The sequence below is a fragment of the Daktulosphaira vitifoliae genome, unplaced genomic scaffold (assembly GCF_025091365.1).
Source record: "Daktulosphaira vitifoliae isolate Bord-2020 unplaced genomic scaffold, ASM2509136v1 Scaffold_124, whole genome shotgun sequence".
NCBI classification, from domain to species: domain Eukaryota; kingdom Metazoa; phylum Arthropoda; class Insecta; order Hemiptera; family Phylloxeridae; genus Daktulosphaira; species Daktulosphaira vitifoliae.
Window position 1 is genome coordinate 15,470 of NW_026099693.1, and position 11,908 is coordinate 27,377.

At 26.8% G+C, this 11,908-nt stretch overlaps 1 protein-coding gene across 1 annotated transcript; it reads right to left on the reverse strand.

The window, feature by feature from the left end:
* Nucleotides 1-2,225: 2,225 nt before the first annotated feature.
* On the reverse strand, nucleotides 2,226-9,092 carry LOC126909111 (uncharacterized). Its single transcript, XM_050691504.1, has 2 exons — nucleotides 8,163-9,092; nucleotides 2,226-3,091 (listed from the first exon to the last, which is right to left on the reverse strand). The coding sequence occupies exons 1-2, from the start codon at nucleotides 9,041-9,043 to the stop codon at nucleotides 2,263-2,265; spliced, it is 1,710 nt and encodes a 569-aa protein (XP_050547461.1). The 5' UTR covers nucleotides 9,044-9,092; the 3' UTR covers nucleotides 2,226-2,262.
* Between the last annotated feature and the right edge of the window lie 2,816 nt (nucleotides 9,093-11,908).

Consider the following 11,908-nt stretch of genomic DNA (forward strand, 5'->3'; position numbering starts at 1 on the left):
TTTTTTTTTTTTTTTTTTTTTTCTCCGACCGGCGCAACTGTGGACCGCCCTGGAACTACCGTGAGGTATTACTTCAGGGCGGCCCACGACCCAGCCACTACCTTATCTAGTCAGTGTTACCTCTCTCAAACATTGTTGGTATTCGTCGTGAGTTTTGATTATGTTATCGTCCCTACCTGTGTGCTTTTTTAAATGTTAGATTAATCGTCCTCCCTTACCGTTCAGTTTTCGTTTTGATCGCCGAGAAATTTGTCTTTCGTCTTTAGTGTTACCTCGACTCGTTATTGTTTCACCGCACTTGCCCGAACGACGAATACATATATTTTTTTTCTATTTCTTATTTGTTCAATTATTATTATTTTTAGTTGCTAATAAACAATCATTAATGCCTTTGGCGTTGACTTTAATTTTTCAGTGTAGTTTATAATCTTTCAGTAACAAGTTCCATAAACAATTACTTTGGAGGCCATAACCTACAAATAACTTGTAACGTAATAAAATTATCATGAGTATCAGGTCACAGGTAACTGTATTCAAACAGTGCGCGTCGTACATCCGTAGGTTCAGTGTTGCACATACACACATGATTATTGATTAAATTGATATATTCCCTACCACTTGTGATTCTCATCCTAAAAAACCATAATGATAAACATACTGTCAAGTACCCTCTCCCATGTGTGATCAAGTTGGCATAAGAAAAAATACGGTTATGTTCAAAAAAGAATCTCTCATCATCATTCAATTCACTTTTTTCCTCTCCATCGTGGAATAAATTTTGGCCCGTTGGCGTCAACCATTTTTTTTTGGTCTTTCTTCTGTGATCTTGTCAAGAAATCAAAGATGGAAGAATAATTTTTCATTTTGGCTTGGCCATTGTTATGGCAACACCTCAAATTAATAACATGGACTTGGACAACATCAACTAATTGTAATGTGGTATATTTCTTCTGTTCTTTTCTCTGTTTATCTGTTATTTGTTTTAACATGTTATTTAAGTAATTTGTTTATGAGTGATCTGACTATGTGGTCACAAATGTTAGTTACTGACTATATAGATAAACTATAATTTTATATTATATGGTCAATGGTCAATCCGTCTATTTTTTTTCTTTCTCTCTTTTCTTTATTTCATGAGCTGACAGTTTCTCGGGTGTCGTCAGGGTGGACATGGTGAACATCTCAATGAGTCCTCTACATTTATGTAGAGGATACTCATTGACGTTGGTGACATGTCCACTGTACCCTGACGCATGCGTTGGATCTGTCATGCTCATGTTTTTCCTTTTTGTTCTGTTATATTATATTGTGGTTATGACATTTTAAATTTAATATAATCCAGCAAGTAATTTATTCCAGTTAATATAGTTTTATAGCTGGTGACTAGTTCTTATCAGGAACACTGACGTGATAAAAAAAAAAAAAGATAGATTATTATGTTCATACTTTATTAGTCATGAATTATGGTACTTTATAAAGAACACCGGCTATTTGAATGCCGGACTGTCTATAGACAACTTGTATATAACATTAGTATCAATCACTATATATTGTCTTAACTTTTAATTATAAACAGACTATAAATTCCTCTGATATCTTTGACCATAACTAAATTACTATTAATCTATTCAGTATCTTACTGTAATGTTTTTTTGTTCCCTATATTTTCCCTTTTATTTGGGACCTATGTTTTTAATTAATTAATTTGTTTTTATGTACAATTCTCTTTCAAATATTTTTATTATATTATAAGAACAAGAAATAAAATTGCTTGTAATGTGTAATAAATTTTAATGACTGTTCTAAATCATATTTTATAAATGACCTTTTCCCCTAGTATAAGGTACCAAAATCCCTGGTGCTCCGGCACTGCCTCGGCCCAGGGTGGACCCTCTTCTGGGTTCTTGTAAGTTTAGCTTACAAACTAAACTATATAATCTGCCTAATAACCTTAAAAAGAACAACTCAACGGCCTGTTATACGCCAAATGCAGTGATACCTCTGCAAACTTTTGAGAATGAATTAAAAATCTTAAATTTCCATAAGAACTACTTCAATACCAAGTCTAAATCTACAAATTATTTCAATAATTGAAAAAATTTGTAGTGACAAAGTAAACTACATTGAAGGTCAAAATTTGATCTTTAATGTACAGTAGTATAAAAAAAAAACGTTGTTGGAATAATAAAATAATATTTATCTAATACAAATATAACGTTAACTAATAAATTTTAAGAAATCAATAATTAGCATAATTCATATTCAAAAAATTTTATCGAATCCCATATCTTTAAAATCAATGTCAATAGAGTTTTTGCAGAATTTGGATAATTCAATACAGGCATTTAGATGATCATCTATTGATTTAATATCCATTAAATCATCATTTTTCTCGATAATTTTTTCTGGATTACTAATAAATGGACTAGATTTCTCTATAAACTGACAGCGTATAACTAGAGGTCTCGATTTTCTATATAATTCATCGTTTAAAATTGTTCTTTTATGAATCATATCTTTTAGATAATGATATGCCTTAGTCATGAGAAACGGTTCTGTATTTTCTTTAAAAACATCTTCATACAAATAATTATCATTAAACGTTTCAATAAAGTATTCTAAAAATTTTTCAGTGGATGATAAAGAGATACGAACACTAGTAACTTCCCAAATTGATACATTTTTTAAGTTTTTCACCGCCGAATAGATTTTATTGAAAAAATATTCTGAGCTTTTACTTATTTCATATAAGTTTTTTATACAATTAATGTATGTTAATAAATATAGATAAGTAGTTTTGCTTAATTGATTACAATACAGTACAATGGGAGAAAAATATGAATAAAAATTTGAAAACATTTCAAAAAATCTACACTTTAACAATTGTAATATGTATTGTTTTTTGAGATTAAAGCCATGCATACTAACTGGATCTCTTACTATGCGGTTTGCACTTATAACTAGTCCATGATGAATAATTGATATGTGATCGATATTTTTCCATTCTCCTTCATCGACAAGTCTTTTTAAAGTTGTTAATTCATTATCAAGAGGTAATGGTTCTTCTTGTGGAGGTATCAGTTGTTTTACGCTACAATGAAAAATAAGTGAAAAATTATTTTAGCATTATTAGTATTCATATATCATCATAATTTTTCTTCATATTTAATTATAATTTGACTACATATAAAGTACAATTTATTGAGACTATTACTTCCAATTCTGTGTTTTTTTNTATTTAATTATAATTTGACTACATATAAAGTACAATTTATTGAGACTATTACACCCAATTCTGTGTTTTTTTATTTATTTATATTTTTTTTTTGTGTCTTTACCACTTTTTCTCAGCTCTCACCGAAACGGGTTCTTTCAATGATACGTCAAAAGATCAAAAATCGTATCTAGTCAAAGAGATTATCTTCAAAAATTGAAAAAATTTCGCTCGTTCCCCGTAAATGGAGGAAACCTCCCAAAAAATTACAAATTTTAAAATCGGTAATATTTGACATTTTTTCAATTTTTTTTTTCTTAAAACTGTCATAACTTTTTCAAAAATGATCAAATCAATATAATTTTTTTTAAAGATGCTTGATGTCTTTAACTATCATTTGGTATATTTTTTTTATAAATTTTGCCCTTTATTTTAACCCTTTAATTAATTAAACAAAAACGATGAGTAAAAACACAGCACAGGGGGATTGCGGCACAGTGGTGTCGTGGTATAGTTGGATCAAGTATAATGATATCTGACAGTGATTAAAATCACTATAAAAAATAAAGGCTCCGATGCAAATCTTTAGATAGTGTTAAATTTTAAAAAAATTGGTGTATTATTCCAAAAGCTACATGATCTGCTGGTTCCTTATTAATATCTCGATTTAGATAAAGTAAGTCAAATGAAAAAGGGTTTATTAAAAAATATTATTTCTCATAAAAAAATTGTGTGGATCCATACACTTTTCAATAAGTTATAGCATTATAAAGTTAAAAATGTAAAAAATGAAATCGAGAATTTTCACACGAAAATAGCATTCGGTAGCCATTTTCGCCATGAAGACAAGTCCAGAGGTCAAATTTTTTTTTTTTAAATTAAAGTATATTACATTAGCATTAATTTAAGATATATATAAAAGTGTCAGACCTTCCGGAACATTTTCAAAAGTTAAGTTGAAAAAGTTAATTTTTTGTGAAAAAGTTACCATTTTAAATCCCCCCCTTTGGGCAGATAAAGGGTCAGATTTACAAAAAAAATATACCAAATGACAGGTAATGATTATTATGCATCTATATAAAAAAGAATTATATTGATATGTTCATTTTTAAAAAAGTTATGGCAGTTTTAAGTAAAAAAAATTGAAAAAATTTCGAAAATTAGCGATTTTTAAATTTGTAATTTTTTTGGAGGTTTCCCCCATTTACGGAGAACGGGGGAATTTTTTTCAATTTTTGAGGGTAATGTCTTCGACTACATACGATTTATGATCTTTTGACGTATCGTTAAAAAAAATCCGTTCGGTGAGAGCTGAGAAAAGTGGTAACAGACATACAAAAAAAAAAAAACACATCATACTAAAATTAATAACTTCTCAGTTTTGCATCGAAGCTAAAATATCCACAATATAACCTATATAACCTATACACAGTTCTCACAGAAAAGTTTATATGTAATAATTATAATATATAATAGTTACATTGTATTGTAATATATTACATACACAATAATATAAAAAAAATTACAAAAACATGGTTTGAAAACAACAAAAAATTATCATTAAATTACATGATTTTTAACGGATTTTTACTGATTTTCTAATGCCAAATTTTACATGTTAAACTTTTTCCTCAAACTTCAAATTTTTATGGTGTATTAAGCAGATATATAACTAAAAAACTAAAAAAAAAAATTTTTGAAATTAGGTCCCCCAACAGAGATAATGCATCTAGAACGTGTCTTTTTATAAAATTTTTAACTTTGTAGGCCTCTAAATCCCAAGAAAATTGTTTTAAATATTTGAAATTTAGTTGAAACATAGATTATATACTGTACAATATCATATTTAAAAATCACTATAAAATAATAACTTCTTAATGGTTTAGCTGAACTCAAAAACGCCAATTTTCTCAAAAAAAGCACCATTTTTAGAGTCATTTAAGTTTGAAATTTCACATAAATTTTTTTTTTTTTTTTAATGTTAATTTTAAGTTATAATAAGGTCAATCCTTTTTTTTTTTGTATCTTGACTTTTATTGAAAAAATCACTTGAAAATCTCTAATATAAGTTTTTTTTATCGTTTTATAGAATATTCTTCGAAAATTCGAGGTCAAAACCTTAAAATGCTGTGCGCCTCGATTTAAATTTTTCCAAATGATTTAAAATTTTCAGAATATTATTTTTTTATACTAAAGAAAAAAATGGAGGTATGTCCCGAAAGAAATTTCGAAATTCGAAAAATAAGGACCATCCTACTGTCATAGTCACGGATTATTTATTATCAATTATGACCATCAATTGATATACTTTTTATATTATCAGTTAGTGTATTTATGAACTCATAACAATGTGCCTAACTACCATTGATAATAACAATGCAGTGTACCTTCGAATATTAATGTCATAAAAAACCAATTAGCTACCTGTATTTGTAATACATTGTGTACTATACAGGGTGTTCAGTAAGTCAGGAAACGGGTTTTTGTTTTTCTCATTGTTACAAACAATGAGAACAATAGAAACCCGTTTCCTGACTTACTGAACACCCTGTATATATATTTAACTTAAAAATTTGAAACTTTAAATGTTTATATCTAATAAACGAATAAAGTTATATTAAAAATTCAAATGCCATTTGCTATTAAATTAAAAACTTAAACATTAAATTCAAAGTATGTGCTCTCATTTAAAAAACTTAAGTTAATGTTTTTTAACCTTCAAAGGATGAAAAATATCATGTTTTTACTACATATTATTGTAGTATTTTTTTATTCAAATAATATTTTCCTTACCAAAAATTAAAAATTTTCAATAGTTACTGAGTAAACGAGTGTCTCGTCCTAAATGAATCACCCTGTATACAGGGTGATTGAAATCTGGTAAAACACTTATTTTCTCAAAAAATATTGAGAATTTTAAATTTTATCATAGAGAAAAAATATCAAGTTCAAAAAACTCTTCAAGAATATGTAGTCAAACCATTATATTTTTGGTCCCTTGACGGATAAAAACCCTTATTTATAGTTTTCTTAAATGGGAACCTTTATTTCTAATTTTATAATATGATAGAAAAAAAAATTACAATCAACTTTGTTCGTACAATTTTTTTTCCCAATTAACCGTTCGTCCGTTACAGCTTGTAAAAGTTAAGTGATTTTAGGCCAAATTTCTATTGTCATTTTACTGTATTAAATACAGAAGTCATTATTTTTATTTGCTGTTGCATAAAAAAATTTTATTGATCAAGTTATGACAGGTAAATTAGCTATAAATATTTACTACACACTAAATGAGTGATAACAATAATAGATTCAAACCGGGTTTTCGGTGTATTATTAATAGTGAAGTCTATGGTTTTATAAGACTAAAGGATCTAACAAAAATACCGGTTGCACTGCCACCAATATTATGAAACGTAATAAATGACAATATATTTTCTGGAAGTCAAAATCTTTAAACAATTATAAAACGTAAACGGTTGTTCGGATAAAAAAAATTATAAGAACAAAATTGTTTATAATTTTTTTTCTATCATATTATCAAATCAAAAATAGTGGTTCCCATTTAAAAAAATTATAAATAAACATTTTTATCCCTGGAGGGATAAAAAAAAAATTTACTTAACATCATATTATTGTAGAGTTTAATTAACTTAATAATTTCTCTTTTTACAAAAATGTTAAACTCTCAATAGTTTCTGAGACAATAAGTGTCTTACCAGATTTTGATCACTGTGTATATATATTTAATAAAGTTTTAATGATAATATATTTTACTCTAATAATAATGAATAACTTGTAATGTGTTGATTATAATGTGATATAATTGTAATAAACTTTCTTCTTCTTGGTTTTAATATGACTAATTTCAATGTAACGAACTTTATATTCACTAAACTGTTATGTCGGTTTTTTTAAATTAGTTATATCGTGTGTTGTCATTATAATTATTGTGTGTATTAGTAAGTAGAATGGTATGTATTTCTTCATGAAGTTTATACATGAATGTTATACATAAGAAAATATTTTACTAACTCTTCCAATGAAAACAAAAATGCATCAATAATACGTAATTATTTTCATAAGGGTGTTTTAAAATCCCATCCTTTTTTTAGTCAACCCTTATTTGATTAGTGTAGTGTTGATTTTTTAAATAGTAACTTAAAAAAATGTCTATCAAAGTATCTATTTTGACAACTACTGGCGGAAAAAATACTTTAATATCGAAAATCAAAAGTAGAAAAATGGCGCTACCAAATGAAATAAATCAGAGCACGCTAATTTATTCCAATCAAAAACAATACAACAGTGATACATAAAAATATATTTATCTCAAAACTGTTTTTTTACATAAAATATTTTTGAATTCAACCATTCAATGGTTTTAATAGATTTACATGCATAGTTGAAGGGTCGGCGGAAATAACGTGCTATGTAACACTTTTTCCCATTTCATTTTTTTTGCGGAATAACTTGCTATGAGTCTATCTCAATATATTTATAGAATTAGATATTTGATTATGTTTAAAGTTGGAAGAACGTGCAGTCCAAATAATATTTAAACGAAATAACATAAGTAATTTTGTTTTTACTTGATACTGAACAATTTACAAATTGTTACATAGCACGTTATTCCCGCCGACCCTTCAGTTATAAAAAGTTCTATTCTAGATATATATTTAATAGTTTTTTTATGATATTATACAAGGGCAATTGGTAGATTTTTTTTTGTAATTTAGAAGTACTGATTCTAAATTTAATTTTGAATTTAATGACTAGAACATTGACAAATATCAAATGATTATTAATTTTTAATACTCATAATAGTGTACCATACATTACTGACTAAAATTCATACACGATTATCATTTTTGAGAGGACGTTAACAACCCCTAATATTCCCCTGGTTACAAACTTTTAAGATAGTAAATGAAAAAGTTTTTCTTACTTATATACGTCAGGGTTTAGTATTATGTCGAATTTGAAATTATCGTAATAATTTGTCTTTGTAATCTTATAAAATGAATTTAGACAATTTAATACGAAATGAAAAAAATCATTTTCAATAAATTCTTGGGAATGATATTCGTTTTTGTATTTAAACTTTAAATCAAGTCGCTGAGGTGTAACTAATAGTGCACTCATTTCATTTAAAACAGAAATTGCTCTTTCAGTCACCTTCTTAATAAGTTCTTTTGTATTAATAATGACTACTAGTGCTTCATTTACTTTAGCGATATATTCATCTTCGTTGTTAGCAAGCCATGAATGATCTTTTATTCGAATACTATCTATAAAATGCTTAACCAAATACACTTCATCAACTACTGTATATGGGTTACTTGTAATTTTTACAAAAACGCGTTTAACATCTAAATAACTTAAAAACCACATTACTTTGTATATACGATTGAACATTTCAGTAGATTTCTTCATTTCAATTTCAAGTATTGCTGTGCAATCCATAAAATTATTAAATAATTGTGCTGTTAAATAATTTTCACATTCTTCAATTAATATACCTACGTGTTCAACGAAAGTCTGTAGTATTTCTATGTATTTATAGTTAAATATATTCACGATGTAATTAAATATAAACAAAAAATTGCTTTTCTCAACTTTTTGTCTTAATAGCTCTTTATCTGAGTTCGAAATCAATAATTCGTTTATCATTAAGTTCCATTTTGTTTGATGACAAATGTGATCTACTACTTGAGTCAAATATTTAAAATACTTGTTTCTCACTAGGGTAGTATTGATGCATTCACAATTTTGATTTAATGTCAATTGAATTGAAATTACAAGAATGGTAAAAATTACTTTACACATTTTTTCATGTAATAGTTTAGATACAACTTTATAATGAAAAATATTCTACTATAATGCATTAATAATTTCATATTTATTGGAAATTTTTCTGTGTATATAGATCGATTCGAGTACATTAATTTAAAATATATTTTATTAAAAACACCTTAAACTTATCCCAAAAAAAATTATTTAGAAAAGTCAATATTTAATCTTAATATCAATTTTCACTCTATGCGTCATATAAACTAAAATATCAAATAGAATAAATAAATTGTTTGTCATCATATCGTATAATTTTTCTATTTTTTCTTATTAAACTGAATTTATTTAAAATGAGTAGTAATTTTCATAGGCGGAGATCCTGTTAAATATTACGGAGGTTACTTAAATTTTGAGTAGCAGATAGAACCATGAGGCCTTCGCCCTGACACCTCTAACCATAAATGTATATATGAAATATTTTTACACATTGTATATTTTTCTATGTCATTTTATTTACAATAAAACTGCAACAATACATTTTGGGAAATATATATAAAATAAAGTTATATAATAAATATACCTATTATAAAACAATACTTTTTTCATGCTCTAAACCATTAGTTTTTACAATACACTGGGGGTCTTCAATTATGATAATTTTAATATTATAATATCAGGTAGAATATCCATTAGTTGTTTAATAATTAATTTTTAGCTTCGATGCGAAGCTGAGAAGGTAATAATTACCATGATGTGTTTTTTTTTTTGTGTCTGTTGCCACTTTTTCTCAGCTCTCACTGGACTAATTTTGATGAACAATATGTCAAATTATCACAAATCGTATCTACTCGGAGACATTACCCTTAAAAATATACAAAAAAATCTCTCGTCTCCCGTAAATGGAGGATATCTCCAAAAAAATTACAATTTTTAAAATCAGAACATTTCGTCATTTTTTTCACTTTTTCTTCTTAAAATTAGTATAACATTTTCAAAAATTAACAAATAAACCTAATTTTTCATAATGAAATCTTAGATATTTGCCTTTTATTTGATATAAATTTTTTGAAAATTTGACCCTTTACCTGCCCACAGGGAGAGATTTAAAATAGCAACTTATTACAAAAACTACCATTTTTAATTTAAGTTTTGAGAATGTTCCTGAAATACTTCGAGCTTCAAACATATGTTAAAATAAAGTTAATATTATGTACTAAAAGTTAAAAAAAAAAATTTGTTCCGACAACTTATCTTCTATGTGAAAATGGTTGGCATACTTAAAAAACATGCAATTTTGGTATTAAAATATACGATTTCATATTTTGTTTTTTCAACTTAAAATTACTATAAATTTTTGACAAATGTATGGATCAATACAAATTTTTGTTTCTAAATGAGTTATATATATTTCATAATTTTTTAAAAATACGAGTAAAATGTAGAATTTTTTCAACTTAACTTTTGAAAATGTTCCGGAAATACTGCGTCCTTTCAATATATTTCAAATTGATGCTTACAATAAAAAAAAATTTTTCCTGACCTGTATATTGGAAAATGGCCGTCGAATTTAACGAATCTTATAATTTTTATGCAAAAATCACTGTTTAACATGAAATATTTTAATACTTAAAACTGCCATAACCTTTTGAAAAATGAATGAATTATAATTATTTTTTTATATTGAAACCTTAGATATTTTTCTTTCATTTAATATAATTTTTTTGAAAATCTGACTCTAAACTTGCCCACGAAGGGGATTAAAAAAAGCAATTTTTGCACGCAAGTTAAACTTTTTCAATTTAATTTTTGAAAATGTTCCTGAAATATTGACACTTTTATTTAATCGTAAATTAAAGCTTATATTATATACTTTACTATAAAAAAAAAAAATCGAAATATAGATGATCTTCTTGGTGAAAATCCTTTATAAAAATTACCAAATGAACACTACATAATTTAAGATCTGTTTAATCATATAATAATAATAGTATATATTTTAAAGGAGGAGGAATATTTTTATGATCACAGAGTAGCGTATCATATATGTGTATAATGTGTATATGATTCGGGTTTTGACTTATACACACCACGCGATTGAACCGAATATNTATGTGTATAATGTGTATATGATTCGGGTTTTGACTTATACACACCACGCGATTGAACCGAATATAAACTAGCAACCAAGGCACAAAAAAAGGAATCTTCCCCTTCAGTTTTAATTTTTGTCAAAGCATTTTTGCGAAATAATTTTTTTGTTATATCTAAATTACATCCCACCCTCAAAGGATCATACTTAAGAGTATTGATATCCAAAAAGACTACACTTGTAAAAACACATCAGCTCCCCCGCGTTTCAACCTCATCGGACTTTTTTGTATTAGATTTTTAATAATAGTAATCCACTAAGGAATACTACTCGATGCTGTCAAAACAAATAGAGAAATAAAAAGGGTTTGTTTTATAGTGGGTACCTCTACATTAACTTAAATATTATCAATTTTTTCGTATTCTGTTACTAAATCTAAAGAAGTTTTTACCGCTATATTTTTCTTGATTGATTTTTGTAATGTCAAATACATGTCGCTCTATAAATTCTCCGATAGTAAACGAGTCAATATTTTCAATTCTGTTGTAACGTGACAAAAGGTATCTGTTTATTTTTTTGTCTATTTGTATATATATATATATATATATATATATATATATGTATATTTGTGTTGAGCCGAATGCGTACTTCGACGGCGTTTATCAGTTAAATAATCATGATAAGGTGTTGTAATTTGTTTGTGCGCGTGCGAAATAGTCAGTTGTGTACTGCTTCAGACCGTTTCATGGACGGCATTTGTGAGTACATTCACCCCGCTTCTTTCCTATCTTGAACGTGTCATAAAAAAAAAG